The sequence below is a fragment of the Halictus rubicundus genome, chromosome 1 (genome assembly GCF_050948215.1).
Source record: "Halictus rubicundus isolate RS-2024b chromosome 1, iyHalRubi1_principal, whole genome shotgun sequence".
NCBI classification, from domain to species: Eukaryota; Metazoa; Arthropoda; class Insecta; order Hymenoptera; family Halictidae; genus Halictus; species Halictus rubicundus.
The window spans coordinates 480,023-498,150 of record NC_135149.1 but is presented as its reverse complement, the minus strand read 5'-3'; the positions used below and the strand labels follow the sequence as shown (position 1 = coordinate 498,150).

Genomic DNA, 18,128 nt, shown 5'->3' with positions numbered 1-18,128 from the left:
GAGCATTGTTTTTTGACAAAAACCGCTCGTTCTCGCGAGAATTGTTTCTGACAAAAACCGCTCGTTCTCGCGAGAATTGTTTCTGACAAAAACCGTTCGTCCTCACGAGAATTGTTTTGACAAAAGCTGATCGCTTGCCAGGCTCGCGTAGCCCGACGACGGAACCCCGTCTTCGCAAAACTGAATGTTTCACGTTTGAATCAAACTAGTGAGCGTTTGATTTTTAGGTGAGACTCCTTTATGTATTGAAAGGGTAGTCCTCATGGAAGAGGGAGTGCACTGATTGGTTCTGCTGAATGTTGCGTTACCCAATCAGCGCATCATTGACTGATTGTCACCCTGTTTGGGTGATCTGGATGGGCTTGCCCTGGAGAGCGTAAGCTGATGCCGGTCTCTCAACAAGGCTGACCCTTGACACTTTTGAACAGTGCCCTTTTGTTTTGGGTGGTCCTTCGTAGGACTTAATTTATGACGTCCCGCAACCATAGGAAGTGACCACAAACGAAAGGCAGGCTGTGATGCGAGCCTGGATGGTCTTCACTGTTGCGCCGTGCCTAATCGTTGAAGGTGATCACTTAGTTACGAGCGTATCATAAACAATTGTCCGAAGGCAAGCACCACTTGAATTGTTCCTTGCGACGGAACAGTATGTGTTTACACTCTTGTATAATACGTTGTACATTACGTATTTTAGTATTTACTCCAGCTTCTGCGGCAATCTTGTAGTAGCAGCAGAATTTGAATCAGTTCTTAAAATTGCACGCCGCTGACGATCAGTTGTCACTCTTGGACGACTTGTGCTCTTTTTTCCCATATTCGTCTATATTTTTTAATAAATTGTAAATAACTACAATAACTACAATTCAACATTTTCGCAATTTTACTGATAGAACAATTTTCTTTACGTAAATTGTGTATTGTTAATATTTCAGGACCAGTCATTCTTTTAGCGCGAGCCATTGTTGAAAATTTTACAATATTTTAACACTGGAACACGAACAATCTTAACTACTCGTCGATGTGAACAGATTGGCGCCTTGGCGCTAACTGAAAATACGACGCAGCAGTCAGCACTACTATTCCCGTTTTCGGCTTAACGTTAAACCTATAAACAGAAAACGAGTGTTTACCCTGAACAGATACAACCTATTGCTAACTGAACAGTGATATACATGGTGTTCATGAATGGTGTTCAAAATTGTCCTCTATGGATCTCTTGTTTATGTTGTCTGTCTTTCAATATAAGATTGTACTATTTCGTCAAGTGTGAATCATCGTAATATGAGATGCTATATCGTAGTACAATTAATTGTATAAAATGGTGTATTCTTTAGAAGAACGAGTACAAATAATTTTTATTTATGGAGCTGATGAGTGTGCTCGTTGTCACATGTTTCTCATACGTACGTGTTACAATTAGTTGCAAAGTTCAAGGAAATAGGATCGGTGACCAACGCTATTCAAGAAATCTGTGCGAATAATCAGTGGATGCTGAGTTAGTGTGTCAGAAACTACATGTATTGTCATAGAATAAAGTTCATGAGCTATGTTTACGTTCGCTACGAATTCTCCAAGAGTGTAATTGCAGTCTAATCCAACACCACGGAATTTTACAACTCTGTCTCCTAATTTAGGTGCACCGACCATAATATACTGATCCGCTCGCATTAAAGTTAAGTCACTATCGGTATTTATCAAAGCAGCTAACTTACAATTGGAAATTTCCACCTCCTTGCAGCGCTTTGATTGTGAATCTCGCGACATACTATACGCATTCTTCAGCGACTCGGCTGTACCGCTGCATCGTGGAGCTACAGTCAGTCAAAAAAGTCTCCGTACACCGTACAAGAATTTATTTAAAGTTGCATAATTTTAAAGGAAATGGTAATAAATAAATAATTCTTGCGTTATTATGTTCACAAACATAATTTTAAAGGAAATGGTAATAAATAAATAATTCTTGCGTTATTATGTTCACAAACATAACATTTATTAACAATGCAAAAAAAGCTATGTTACATTTATTTGTTAACAAATAAACAAAAGCAAAACTAAAACTCAACGAAAACGAGGTCAAAAAAGTCTCCGTACATGTAACACTATTATTCATAATTTGTTAACTAGTGGTAAGTTGGGCCGCCTTTTTGAACTAATTTTTGCATTGTACTTGGCTGAATATTTTCCCATTCCAACAATATTTTAGATTTTAGGTCTTCCTTGTTTTTAATTGTGTATTTTTTCAAATTTCTTTTTATTTCTCCCCACAAATGTTCTATTGCATTAATCTCGGGAGATTGTGGAGGTGTATGCAGCTGTTTCGGGACATTGTATAATACCCATTCCTTTACTGTCTTAGCCATTTGCTTAGGATCGTTATCCTGCTGGAAGATAAACCACTCTTCAAGATGTAATTTTCTGGCACTCTTTTTAAATTTTCTTTCAAAATGTTCAAATATTTATGCTGATCCATTATGCCGTCAATAAAGACTAAATTTCCCACCCCTGCTTCACTCATACACCCCACACCATCACGCTGCCGCCTCCATATTTAAACGATGGGAGTAAATTTTTGAGTTTCATCTGTTCATTTGGTTTTCTCCACACTTTAACATTTCCATCCGAAGTAAAAATAGTAAATTTACATTCATCACTAAATGTAACATTATTCCAAAAGCTTTGATCCTTATTAACGTGTGCTTTTGCAAATTCAAAACGTTTTCTTTTATTAACTTTACTTACGAACGGTTTTCTCCTGGCTGTACGATCATTGTATCCAGCTTTTCTTATAACATTTCGAATAGTTTCAGGCACTACTTTTATATTATAGTCATTTTCTATCATACTGGTCAATTTTGATGCACTCGTTTGTGGATCACAACGAATTGTTCGTAGGATTGCACGTTTATGATTAGTATCTAATTTTTGTGGTCGACCTGTACGTTGTAAATTTTGAATAGATTTAGTTTTTGCATATTTCTCAAGAATATATTGTACTGAAGAATGTGTCCTTTTTACTATTTGACCTATTTTTCTAATGGATAATCCATCTTCTCTTAATTTTACAATTAAAGCTCGGGTCGCAAGTGGTATTTCCATTTCTCCTTAGGTAACCCATCAAGCAGTTGTGATTCACATAAATGTTTTAAATCTTGGAAGTTTGTGTGGCCTAGTATATCGTGCCGCCTTTCTTTATTCTACGGATCCCACATAGGAAGTAACTTCTTTCGGCTTGCCAACCTTCCCTCTAATTTAAATAGTTTGTTTTCTTTAAGTGCAATAGCGACCAGGTGTTCTTTACTGTTATATATTATGGCAGTGTCACTGTCGAATATGACATGATTATTTTCCTTTACAATGCAAGATACGCTTAATAAATTTTTCTTCATATTTGGCGCGAAATAGACATTTTTTATTTCAGTCCGTATTGGTTTACCCATGACATTGAAATAAGTGACAATGTTGCCGATTTTGTCTGACCACAGTGAGAAGCCATCACCAACTTTAATATCTATAGGGTTTCTTAAGTTTACGAATTCAGTAAAGTATTTATCGATGTTCACTATGTGGTCTGAGAATTTGCTACACAGTGTGGAAAAACGCCCACGAACTGATCATAGGATAATTTTTCGGAGTAACGAATATTGTTCATCTGAGTTGTGATGTCAGTAAGTAATAGTTGAAACTATTTTATAAGGAACTTATAAGGAACAATAAAAATTAGCTTCAAAAATTAATTCTAACATTGCTAAATTACATATTTACTTTGGTTTTCCTTCATTCAAATACTGTGAACTGTAATACTTATTTCTTCATATTGTGTTAAATTTATACACTGGAGTATAATTTTATTATTGAAAATGCTTCCTTGATGACTAAACAATGCAAATTTTGTGTTAAAATTACTTTCGTGACCATGGACGAGCTATATATATATAGTTTAAAATATACGGCATCATACAGAAAAATCATTTTATCCCACTTTCATCTTAAGTATCAAAAAGGAAACACAAAAGCACATGCGCGTTTTGCATGGCAAGTATTTATGAATATGTCTGCATGAATATTCTAAAGGAAAAAATCTTGCGCATGCTTGCGCCAAAAAAATAAATGAATGTTTTAGTTTTAAATGCAAGATAGCAGGATACCAATACGATTGTGTGCTCGCAGTCGGACTCTTGGAGTTTAATTTCTATATATTTAACAATATATGTATAATAATAATTGGTTATTTTTTTAGTAAAAATTGACAAATCAGTATCAATATATAAATATTTTTAAATTGAGGATTCTATATTCTATCGAAAAGGCATCCTCAACCTAATAAATAAGGAAACCTATGAAATTTATATTTATTTGTAATGTTTTTAATAAAACAGCTATATTATTCAGTGCATCCTATATGGACATTTTTACAATCGCTGATCACGAGTTTCAAATGAATTTTTGTTACTGAACGTTGAGTCGTTCGAAATGCCTCAAGTGTATTAATTTCAAATCACCCAAAAAATATTGTATCGATACGGCAAAATTATTCATTAATTTATATGCTTGGTTCTACATACCACCATCAGTACACAAGATTTTGATGCATCAAAAAAGAAACTGCATCTTACCGATTGATGCCTATTCAGAAGAAGTTATGTAAACTTCAAACACATTATTTTAATAATATAGAGCAGAATATAGTCGAAAGATGTTACGAATTAAAAGAAATGAATATTTCTTTTATATTGTCCTCCACTGTTGAGCTTCCAGCAACCCTTGCAGAATAATTTTTGTTATAGCCTCCTGGGTATCTGTTTGTGTAATTTATATTACTTCAACGATAGCGTTCCACATGTTGCTTGAATTTGGAAATATTTTTGGAATAGCTTGTTATTTTGGAATTACCTATTGCTGTTTTTGAGTGCATGAAATCTAAACGTTTGCATCTTATCTTTAGTACTACTGTTTGTGCCCTGTCGTTCCTGAAAGTCTACCATTAGATTTTATGAACTTAATTGATTTGTCCTTCTCTAGTAGGCATGATATCAACTATAGGTGACACAGACTTTCGGGGAGTGTTAAGAGACAGTAATTTAATTTGTCGTTATTACTCACGACTTGTTTAGCGTTTTTAAGTTCGTTTACATTTGTTTGAAATTCATTAAAGAATTCGATAGGATCTTCATTTTCCTTCATCCTTAATTCCAACAGTCTTCTTTTACATAACAGTTTTATTACACTACTCTTTGCCAGATATATTCCATCGAACTTTTTAATCATCTCATTGGCAGATTCTTCAGAGATGGTTAATTCCAATTGAGTGCTTGTAATGCTATTAACTATATAATTTTCAGCTTTTATTTTCTTCTTTGCCCAAGTAGCAAGTTTAATTTAAATTTCCATTTGTCATAGTGTCATTTTAATTATTGGGTTTTCTACATATACCAATTGAAGAGCATAGGGCAACAAACGGTCAACTAGATTTCGACGTGACTGTAAAAGAGTTAATTTTTTCGATAGTTCGGTGCAACAAACGGTCATATCATGAGATGTTTGTGATTGTTTGTTTCCGCGAACGAGATGAAATTCTCCAAAAAATTTATTGTTATTCCTATAGATACGTTCTTCGGTTCAACGAACTTTCATTGCGAATCTTATCGGTTTCTTCTGGGCTCACTTTTATCATTTTCATCATTATCTCAACTATTGAAATAAAATTAATAAAATTAATCAATAAAACAACACGTAACTTGTATTTTAAAATATTAAAAAATGGTTCTTGTGAAAATATAGTTGTCATTATACTTACTGGAAATTATTCGCTTGTATAAGACCTAAAATGTACGTATCTTGTGCGACTTTATTTTCGAAGGCATGAAAATCTTTAAATATCTTCAGTCTCTCTTTATTTGTAAATTTATTAAAACATTGCTGTTTGCATTCACAAGGATTGATCACAATTCTCTGGATTTCGTTTTCTTTTTCTCACGTTGGCACTGTTATTACACGAGTAAACATCATCAGAATTATATCATATTTGGTTTCATTTTAATTAGAAAAATGCCACGAATATGTTGGTAAAAGTTTCATAAGAAATAACGAAAAATAAAGAAGTTGTAACGGTGCACGTCTCGTCGCGTGAGGCGCGGGCGAGGCGTGCGTCCCTCCCCTGGATTCGCTCAGCGACCAGGGTTCTTTGGGGAGGGGAAAGGTGTTTAAGAAATAAATAAGTTCCGATTTCAATGATAATAACTTAAAGAAAAGACTTTATTCTGTCCGATGTTCAGGATTGCCGGTGGGCCCGGCTCGGACAGGTCGTATTGCCGGATCTGTGACTCGGTCGATCTATAAACAATGAGGGTGGACGACCCGATAACTCGCCTGGTTTCAGTAATGACTTATAATCTATAATCTTACTAACTAACGCGTTATAAATCAACTCTTATCCTAACTGCGCGGGGAGCGGCGGTGCTCCGAAACGGCGGGCAGGTCCGGAGAATCGGCTTCGCGACAATACCCGGTGAACGTCGGTTGCGATTACGGAGCGTCACCCTTCGGTAGACGACGGCGGTGCGGATCGCCGTTCGGCGGTGAACGACGGTGTTACAGGCTGCCCCTTACGGTCCGCAGGGCGCGGGGCGAGCAGAGCTCGTCGTGCTGGTACGCGAGAGGATCTGATGCGGTGGCTCGATCTCGCGGGCGAGGCGCGGCTCGCTGTCTCGGACCCGGTGAGCGTTTCCCTACTCTTGGAGAGGATCGTCGGGAACCTCCGCGGCTCAGCGATGGTCTAGTGAATTGGTGACGGTTCCCGGCGTCAGCTGAGCTCGCGGGGTGCGGATGGTTTCGTCCCCGGACCGGCGGGACCCCTCGCTTGCCGTCCCCGGCCTACCGCGGCGCGAGTTCGCACGTAACGGACGTAAACCCTGGAACGTGCGGCTCGACGCCGGCGTTTGGTACTTACTCTCGGTAGTACACCGTGGAGCAAGCCCCGCACGCTGCTGCGGCTGACCGACGACTAAGCGTACGAGACGCGAAACACGGTCACGGATCGGAAGATGGAATTTCCTGGATGTGGGAACGGGTCTCGAGGAGAAGGGGGAACGGCCGGAGTGTCGCGACGACGGTATGCTGAAAAGCACTGCCGACGGGCGACTGCCACCTCTGGGCTTACTCGCGGTTTCGGCTTTCCTTATACGGGACGTAAACCCACGTACTCGTACGGCCTATCCCGGCGCTTCCTCGTACTTGCTCGGTGGTACACCGTAGCGCGTACGTTTCCACGCTGCTGCGAGAAGTCCGGAGCTCGGAGGTGTACCCCCGAGAGCAGCTCCAGGCCAACTCCGCTCTCAGTGGATTTTGTCGCGATCTTTATAGCACGAGCGCGGACCTCGTGTGTTCGTTCGCGAATCTTCGGTGTTCGCCGATTGGCCCGCGCTCGTGCCGAACTCGAGGATTGGCGCGCGGCTGGTTCCCGGCGATGATTGGCGCGGGTCTGGTCCGATGTCGCGGACTCGCAACAAGACGTAATACGCGTCGTTGCAAAGTTTTGTAATTGGATCAGTAGTGGTCTTCTGGTCTCATACCGATATCTCCGACAATGTTGTGGCCGCGACGGCTCTTGAGATTCGGCCACTCACCGCGGTGGTGTGAGGTGTTCCACTGACTTGGAAACGTGAGGTTGGCACTGGCATACAACGAGATTTCACTGTATTTTGTACCATTTGACTCCACTTAAAGTTCTTTAACTACAGCCAATATCGTAAAGATTTCTTTCGGCCTGTGAGATCCGCTCTGCCGTAAGGGCTGTCCTCGGTGTTTATGTGTTCGAACCTTGGTACCGTTCGCGTAACCGGTACCGTCTCGCAATACTCGAAAGTTCGAACTTCGACCTCGGTTTCCCGAGGACGAAAAATTGTCACGTTTCGCATGGCACCCTTTCGGTGCCTGGCGCCCGAGCAGTAGATTCTTTTTTTGGCGTCGAATCTTTCCCGCTTTCCGAGGCGGCGTAAGAGTGCAACGTTACATTACAAAATATAAATGACTACACACAAGATTGCGGTGAGTGTGTGATGAAGAACTAAGGTGATGAACGAAGTGACAACAATGTATGTTCGGTGTGAGCCTTTTCAGGTATGACTTGTAACTTACAGTAACATACGTGGGGAATCCTCGGTTCCAAAGGATGACCGTAGCAGGCAATAAATCAGAAAAGCACCTCGACTCAAACAAAGCATGCAGAAAATGAAGGCCTCGACTATACATCGATGGCTCGACTAAGATTCGACTTCTGACAACCAAATGTGACCAGTAGACCAGTAAAATACTAAAACTCTGAAGAAGAGTAACGGCTTTTTGAAAAGATCACCGCTACGGGTAGTTCGATGTTTGCGTTCATTAATCAAAGAAAACGTGCAAATGGGGACGTCTACAGACTTCAAGTGTTTTACTTACATTTTACGGCGACTTTGGAAATCGTTTATGATGGTTCGGAGAAACTCTTTCTGAGAAACGGAACATATGAGATGAAGAATCACCTCCTGCTCGCATGTATATGTTATTCGGCCGCACCCTGTGCGTTATATACAGGGTGAGTCACCTAACGTTTTCACCTCAAATATCTTTGTTGTTTCTAAAGATACGCAAAATATGGTAACGACAAAGTTGAATGGTACAATGGGGCTGACACAACGCCATAAAAAATTTTGTTTTTATGTCATTTTTTTAGAGATATCAAGGTCACCTTTACTTTTTTAAATCGAACCACCCTTTTTTAAACACCTACAATGATAGTCCCTTTGATTAGGAATTCAGTGACTATAATTAGTCCAAGGTCATTCAAGGTCAAGGACAGAAAAAACGTATAAAACTAAAATATGGAAGCAGAATACGTTTATCACGGTTGAGACTTGTAGGAAATAATAAACATACTATGGTCGTAGTTAAAGTAAACATACTAAGGTCCTTCAATGTTATTCAGCATTCTTATTTACTATCAGTATGTTTCCAAACGCGATTCCGGTATGTTATATTCGATGATTGAAAAGTGTGATATGATCACGATTTACTGTGAATGTAGAAAAAATGCAGTGCAGGCCCGACTACTTTATGAAGAAAGGTACCCCGAGCGAAACACTCCTTCTAGACATACTTTCACTAATACGTACAGGTTGTTTCGAAGTACTGGAAGTGTACATGCAAGACAGCACAAACGAAAGAATCCCACGACTAATGAAGACAATGAAATTAATATTTTAGCAGCTATAGCTGTCAATCCTCACGTGAGTACGAGAAAAATTTCCCGGGAAGCAGGCATAAGTCAAAGTAGCGTAATACGAATTCTGGCCCGATATACATTTCATCCGTTCCACATATCGCTCCATCAAGAATAGCACGGGAATGATTTTCAAAATAGAATTAACTTTTGTCAATGGGGATTGTTTCAAAATCATTCATTTTTTTCTAATGTCTTGTTTACGGACGAAGGAACATTCACTAATCATGGCACAATTAATTTACGGAACGCCCATTATTGTTCTGTGGATAATCCGCACTGGCTGCGAGAAATTGATCATCAAAGACAATGGAGTGTAAACGTGTGGTGAGGTATTTTGAACGACACAGTAATTGGACCATATTTCGTTAACGGAATGATGACGCGACAGAAATACGCTCAATTTTTGCAAGAAGATCTGCAAATTTTGTTAGAAGATGTCCCTTTACAAAATCGCTTTGATATGTGGTACCAACATGACGGATGTCCTGCTCATTATGTACGAGTAGCAAGAGAAACGTTGAATTCTCGATTTCCAAACCGATGAATTGGACGAAGCGGAACTGTTTCGTGGCCAGCACGTTCGCCTGATTTAAATCCACTTGAGGCGTCCGAAATGTCGTCAGTTCGTATGCCGAACTTCGCGGGGTCGTAACTCCCGTTTCGCGTGCTCGCGAACGATATTCGGGGCTGTGACGAAGTTACGGGGTAACCACGTCTAATTAAAAGGAACTTGACGTTTTGGAACAACAATTCAATATATTTTCAAAACTTAATACGCACAGTCAGTCGACAAGATACAATGTGTGTAACGAGTGTGGTTCGAAAACCTTTCGAGATGTTTTCGGCGCGAGTGATTTTTGTGTTCTCGATTCGAGCGATACGTGTTATCTAAGCGATAGTTGTGTTCTCGACGCGATGTATTTTAGCGTTCTGCCGTGACTGTTCGGTGTCGTGTCGTGTATAATGTTAACTCGGACTCTTTTCTAATTGGTTAGTGGGTGGTGCATTTGGTCGTCGGAGTAGGGATGCGATTTGGTGGAACTGTGTTTAGATTGTCTAATGGATTAGGTGTGAAGGATATGGGAAAGATGGTCTGGAAAACGAGATATTTGTATATTGCCCTATCAATGGGCCCGCTCACGGAGGTCTCGAAGTGGTGTCCGATGACACTCAAAATCCTGGGACCGTCGCGTCGCTTCAAGTGTCCCTGCTATTGCAGCCGACCGTGTTTAGATCGTAAATTTCAAGTTCGGTCTGTGTGGGACCGAACACCACTAGATTTCTTTATATGGGGTCTGCTAAAAGAGACCGTGTACATAGATGCTCCAACAACAGTTGAAGATATGCGTCAGCGTATCATCACAGCATGTACGAATATCACCTCGGATGTACTTATCAGAGTTCAACATTCCTTCAGAGCTCGTTTACATCAATGTATCGACGTAGACGGCTATCATTTCGAACATTTATAAAATACAGGTATTCTGCTTCCAGATTTTAGTTTTATACGTTTTTCCTGCCCTTGGCCTTGAATGACCTTGGAATAATATAGTCACTGAATTCCTAATCAAAGGGATTATCATTGTAGGTGCTTCAAAAAGGGTGGTTCCATTTAAAAAAGTACAGGTGACCCTGATATCTCTAAAAAATGACATAAAAACAAAATTTTTTATGGCGTCGTGACAGCCCCATTGTACCATTCAACTTTGTCTTTACCATATTTTACGTATCTTTAGAAACAACAAAGATATTTCAGGTGCAAACGTTAGGTGACTCACCCTGTATACACACACAAACAACACACAAACACACACAGGGGGGGGGGCTGCGGCCGAATAATATTATTTAGTATATATTGCGTATTTAGTGCATAGCTTATATTGTGTATCTAGTCAATTTTTCATTTTATATGTTCCGTTTCCCAGAAAGGGCTTCTCCGCGTGCTATTGAATACGAATCGTCTGACGTGTCTGTTCATGACCTACTAATTCGACTTCTTAAGAACGCCAAGCACGCTAACTTAACGGATTTTTGAACTAAATTTTCTCGACAACGATGCATCAAATACAAAAAATTTATTCTATATTTTCGACTTATTTTCTTATGTAGAATCATTCCCTCCGCGTTTATAGCATTTTGAGACAATGTATAGACATATGAAATAAAATAATTTACGAAACTTTAAAGTTATTTTTTAAGAGAACGGTTGACTTGAGACCTGTAGTGCCTTTTGTTCTTCGCGATGAGTACTATAGGATACAATAAAAACATTACTGACCTTGAAAAAGACTGTCAAGGTCAATTTAGCACCAAACTTTTTTAACAGATCTTCACCGATCTTAAGGTGTAGAATTACGCTGTAACGGTTTTACACATAATTTCTGGACATCGTGTACTATAACATGGCTCCCAGGGAAGAATCAAAAGTCACGGAGGAAAAATCATCGTGTTTAACAGTATAAAGGAAAGGCGACAAGGAAACATCATGTTATTTTGATATAAAACTTATTGTCGGTTATTGTATTGATGTAGAGCTGAATGGCCATTAAACCTGCTTGCTATTAATTAATTAGGAAAAGAATAGTAAAATAGTAAAAAAATTAAAAATTACGGAAATGCAGTAAATACGAATCTTATTTTTTGCAGAGGCAGTGTCTTCAACGCAGGAGAAACGTCAGTATGAAAAGAAAAATTCGAACCTTACGATGCACGTGAACGGGCATTCAGCACACGGCGCGAAGCAAAAAATGGGTAAGTTTGAATTTCTCTGGAGTAACTACAAAACTATACATTACAACTGGTAATTTATTACATGTACCTATTACTATAGGTAATGTGTAATTCGTATATTTAATGTATGTGAGTACACAATTGTTATAGGTACATTAGTAGTATCAGTATGCCAGAAAATTGACGTGTATTTCGCACTACATCCAAATTAAGGAAGTAGTTTAATTATACAGGGTGTTTCGTTTATCTGAAAACGGAAATATCTCGTGACGCACTGAAATTACGAAAACAATTTGTTTACAAAAACTGTTCGGTATGAGGGGAACAATCTCATGGTGTAATTTTTTCAGGACTCGAACGGTGATGGGGGAAATTACAAAGTAAAATTAATTTTTTTAAATGGAACCATATATTTTTTTTGTCATAACACGATAGCATTTTCCGAGATAAATTCAACGACATATCGCATTATGTTATTTACTATCACAGAACATTATAAATTATATTATAAATTTTTAACTTCTTAAGTAGGCAATTGTGGTACATATCTGGTTGTCGGCTATTAGTTGTACACTGTAAACAAAGATCGATCTTCTTATGTCTCCTTAAGTTTCTTAAGTTACCGAAATAAATAAACATAAAATTTATAGTTCATACCCTTAGCAATTTTATTCAGTATGCGTAAATAAACTCGCTCTGTTTATTACTTAGATAAATAATTTCATTATTTTTTGCGCTTATCATTGTTTAATTTAACTGTTGGCTTTTGTTGAGAAAGATGTCGCTTATGAAATTCCTGAGCCACTTCTGCATAGGATAAATATCCATCACCGCGCAGACAAACTAATTCAGCTTTTTCCTCAAGGGCATGTTCTGGAATTAAGGGGGCCGGCAGGCATTTGGCCTTGACTGTCACGCTATGTTACGCTATGCCTTTCTTTCTAGACATTTTACGTCTTAAATAAGTAAGTAATTAATTAAAAATGCATACCACCGTGTTTGTACATGTCTTTGCTACGTCTGTATAGAGCCTTTTTTTCGATACGAACACTAAATCTCTCGAAATTAAGAGAATCTCTCAGCGGCAGCCATCTTGTGACGTCATACTTGCTTCAGAATTCGAATTTTCTGCCGAATATTACAAATTACTCCACGATGAGGTAGAAATTCGCAATTTGGGCTCCGGACAGACGTAGATTGGACTTTTAGGAAACACAATTGACCTCTTCTAAACTGCTCATTGCAGTATTGAAGCGACAGTTTGTCTAGAGTTTGACCCTTGCGCAGTTCATATACGTATATTGCAGAGAGATTCTCTAAATTTCGAGAGATTTAGTGTTCGTATCGAAAAAAAAGGCTCTGGACAGACGTAGCAAAGACATGTACAAACACGGTGGTATACATTTTTAATTGATTACTTACTTATTTAAGACGTAAAATGTCTAGGAAAAAAGTACATCGTAACTTAGCGTGTCAGTCAAGGCCAAATGCCTGCCGGCCCCCATAAATAACTTCGAAAGCACCAAATAGAAATCAACGAAATTCCTACAGTCTCTAGTATTACACTTTCTCAACTAAAATAAATGAGACTCGAGACAAATAAAACAACTCTCCAAAACAGATGACAAGAAGGTCGATCTTTGTTTATAGTGTGCAGCTAATAGCCGGCAACTAGTTATGTACTACCATTGCCTACTTAAGAAGTTACAAAAACATAATTTCTAATGTTTTGTAACAGTAAATAACATAATGTGATATGTCGTTAAATTCGTCTCGGAAAATGCTATTGTGTTATGACAAAAAGAAATATATGGTTCCATTTAAAAAAATTTATTTGACTTTGAAATTTCTCCCACCACCATTCGAGTCCTGAAAAAATTCATCCACCGTTTTATTTATTCATCGTTTTACTTAAACGTATTTCTTCACATAATCGGGATAATACATTGTGTAGAAAGTTAACATAAACGTGCCCAGTTAAATGTCGTTGGAAAAAGTGTGCCTTGTGCCTGTTTTACATTGCCAGTATTTGTAAATGTTGCTTCATCAGAAAATAGGGCGTTATTGGTGTTCTCCTAGTACCATAAACATATCAAAACAATTTTGATATATTCCCATTTTCACCACTTATTTCAGTACTATCGTCCAGTAAAGGATACCTTAGTACGAATATCAATTAAAGTAAACTGACTAAATACGCTCGTTTTCATTTCATTGATAATGACTTTGACGTTGTCCTGAGTAATGCTGATATTAAACACATGTTAATGTTTTGGTGTGAAAGTTCGAAGACACAAACTAAAGTACAAATAAAACGACACATTTTTTCTACATTTCCCTGTAAGTTTGACCTTGAATCACCTTGAGTCATAGGTTATTGAACTCATCTTGAAACGCACTATTTGATGGCGGATAAAAAAACATCATTCCATTGAAAGACAGGAAGTTGACCTTCACCTCACTTCGGTGTATCTACCGGGAAAAATAAAAGTCCCACCACATGATATCCTCGTCGGTACTGAACAACTTTCATTTGAAACATTTTTGCGTATAATCAATATTTTTGGGTATATACGTCTGTAACGCTTTATAATTTCCACCCTATATATACGAAATATACAGGGTGTTCGGAACTGGTGGTACAAGCGAAAAGGGGGTGATCCTACATGAAAAAATAAGTCGAAAATATAGAACTAAACCTCATGTGAGGCTTTGTTTTCGAGAAAATCAACTTTGAATTTTCGCCGGGTACGCGTGCACTTGATCATGTCTCGTTATAACGGATATCACTGTAGATCATTGTCTCGATTGAAGTTTATGTTGATAAACACTTCCAGTGTCACGGAAATATTTATTTTACCTATCTATATAAAAGAAAAGATTATTGTTGCCTTTCATACATTAAAGCAACAGAATACGTTAGAAAGCGTTCATAGAAATTTCATTTGAAGAGCAGAATTATGTATCCGGTAGAATGGGAAACATTTTCAGTAATTTCTGTAATAATAAACTTTATGATTACTTTAACATCCTATTTCATTGTGTGTTCCTAATTTTCCGGTACGATAAAAACAAACTTAAACTGCGATAATGATCCATCGAGATAATAATCTACAGTGAGATCCGTTATAACGAGACATGATCAAGTGCACGCGTACCCGGCGAAAATTCAAAGTCGATTTTCTCGAAAACAAAGCCTCACATGAAAAAATTTTGTTCTATATTTTCAACATATTTTTTCATGTAGAATCACCCTCTTTTCGCTTGTACCACCAGTTACCGAACACCCTGTATATTAAAGCAAGAGCAAAAGAGGTCTCAATTTATCACGTCGCTAAAGACACGGCGCGGCTCTGACCATGATGGACAGTATTCCAGCGTATGCCGCGCTGTGTCCGATCCTCCCTGCAGTGATAGCACCTTGTTGTCGACTCCATCCCAATCTTTGCGAGGTACTACCCGAGAAACAACTATGTCCAGAGAGCATCTGGATCAGACGATAGGAGAGCCTGCCCCCGCCTCCTGCGTCTAGCTCCAGTATGGGCAGGATGTTCCGGACAATCGGACGATCCGAGTGAGAGGCGCCAAGCTGTCGTGTCCAGTGGACTAACGTCCGTCCGATCCTGGCGCCTGCGCATCTCGACCTCGTCCCCCTCCGGTCAACCTTGTCAATTTTGCGATGCATTTTTTTTTTAGTAGATCTCCACCGATCGAGAGGTGTAGAATCATGCTATGGTGGTCGTGACATATAATTTTTATACACCCTGTACACCGCGATCGGCTGTAAGGACCGCTGCCGGCCTTCACCGGCAGCTAACTATTTTACGCTTTGATTAAACACCTGAAAGCTATAACATTGTCTCCGACTTTATTGTGAGAACTCTTCCCGTCGCGGGGAACGCCTCGCGCTATCCCACGTAGAAACCTGCTCCCGATCGCGAACTATCCAGGAGTTTGTGCGGTTCTCGTCGATTCGGCTTCACGGGTTCGCGAAGCACTGTTTGTGCGACGCCTCCGGGTGTCTGACGTCCGATTTATTATCGAAATTCGAATTTAAAAGATCGAACTCGAGTCAATGAGAAACCGTTTGTCCCGGGTGGACCGCGTATCGCGGCCCGGCCTCTTGGTCTGTAAATACCCGGTGTCGCTTAGGTTTCCGTCCTTCCGACGGGAACGAAAGAGGAAGCGACGTGACAATACATATGTATAAAAATACATTTCCAACCATACGTAATACAGTCAAAGTTATCATTATTCAGGATAAGTGTACGTATAAGTGTCTAAGATACGGTACAGAACAAAGCATTAAATTCATGTCTCAATAAATTATTGTAACACGATTTTTTCTCTACCTCCTAGTAGCGAAACTTCCTTATGGTCTGAACAGAATGCACGCGGCACGGAACGTTAATGATTTAATGATTAACAATACTTGATGTACCTAGAAACAGTGCAGTCTTTCATATGCAATCTTTCTATAGGTAACTACATACCTGACAACTTTCATTTTCACACCAGTCTTCACTACACGAGGACCATGTAATACTATCAGTACCCTGTTAGCCACATTTTCGTCCATAGTATTACAAAGGACATTGATTTTCCCAATCCTGCTGGTGAATAACGGTCGATCAGTCGGTGCTTACTTACCTAACTCGCTGGATGTCGCATCCTTCGGCGGTCTGTCCTGACCGCAATTTCTCATCGTCCGCGAATTAGAAAGCTGAATTGTAAAGAGGAACGTTTGCAGAATACGGCCATATATTTTTAAAATTTTTTCACACTTGACCCGGGGCTCAAATTTGAAAAACAAAAATATTTTCGACATTTTTGCATTGAAAAATTACATTTGCGTATAAAATGATTTTTGCGGTGTTGATTTTAGAACAAGAAATGTTTCTATCTTTACTAATAACCGTGTTATAAATTGTTGTGTGATGCTAATTACTGTAAAAATCGGTAAGCAATGCAAATTTCGATGATCTGTGACTTCTAAACAATTTTCAGATGGACTATAATATATTTCAATTTTAAGAAAATCCGAGATATAGTGAAAACAAAGAGTTATCCGCTTCATATGGAATCCCGTAAGCCCATAAGCATTATGCCTCGGATCATTGTTCTATATAAATATAAAATATACACTTTGTAATTTATGATAAAATAGAGAGATTTGATAGCCCAAAACAGTGGCTCTCGCCTCCTAAGTTTTCTAACCTTATTTACATGTATTATGAAAATATATAATTTTTTTTCGTTTTTCTGGGTTCTTTTAGAAATTTTGAGCCCTACTCGCGTTACTAGTATCGCCAGTGTATTAATATTTCTTATATTGACTCTTTGTGTACTTGTTATTTTTATAGTATGTAAATCTTCTATAAAGCAAGAACTGTAAGAATATTTATTACACGTAATCTTTCATGAGTCAAATCAATTATTTACCTTTCAAATTTTCTTACATTTTTCTGATAAAACACTTGATTGACGCTCAAATTTTCCTTAATAGTTCGACTAAATATCATCACAAAATGAATGACAAACATTGAAAAAACTATTGAAAATGAATGTATACAATTTCATCGATTTTCTCTACTCTTTATTTTGTGGAGTTAGTCGATTTGGCAAATGGGCGGCTCATATGGTAGAGTGGAAGTGGTAGATCGTCTATCGATTTCTTAGTTTTTGTTAATACCTTTGTGAAAACATGTATGTTTCTGTTATTATTATTTCTACAGAACTTACTCTAATCGCTCTAAAAGTATATAAATATTATTATTTTTGTCACAAAATTTACCAATAAATAAATGATACATACTTTCACTTTACTTTAAATATTTTATATGACTTTTGAACTTGAGTAATGAACTGAGTAATCGCCACCTTTCACTACTGTCAAACGGAATAATTCAAATTACTTCACTTCCCTTATACCTCGAGTAATAAAGTTAGCATGGAAAATATTAGAAACTTTCAATTTGCAGTTGTTGATTTGAGCGGCTCCACACGAATACTTTGATATAGAAGTAAGTATGTACCTCAGAAATGTGCAGACTAGATATTGCACGATGGATGCTCACGCTGACGCATGTTATAACGGCTTATATAAGCCGTTCAAGGTGTTGCGATGACGTTACGCGAA

At 38.5% G+C, this 18,128-nt stretch overlaps 1 protein-coding gene and 1 long non-coding RNA gene across 2 annotated transcripts in view; one reads left to right on the top strand and one right to left on the bottom strand.

Annotated features, from left to right (window-relative positions):
- The window catches only part of LOC143364149 (echinoderm microtubule-associated protein-like 2), a 497,449-nt gene that overhangs the window by 43,587 nt on the left and 435,734 nt on the right, over positions 1-18,128 (top strand). Inside the window, exon 2 of the mRNA XM_076804737.1 lies at positions 11,906-12,010. Within this exon, the coding sequence (XP_076660852.1) occupies positions 11,965-12,010 (46 nt within the window). The 5' untranslated portion in view covers positions 11,906-11,964. The remainder of the gene's footprint in view (positions 1-11,905; positions 12,011-18,128) is intronic.
- Positions 2,177-2,993, bottom strand: LOC143354651 (uncharacterized). Its single transcript, XR_013082416.1, has 2 exons — positions 2,740-2,993; positions 2,177-2,312 (listed from the first exon to the last, which is right to left on the bottom strand). It is a non-coding gene; the product is annotated as an uncharacterized LOC143354651 (long non-coding RNA).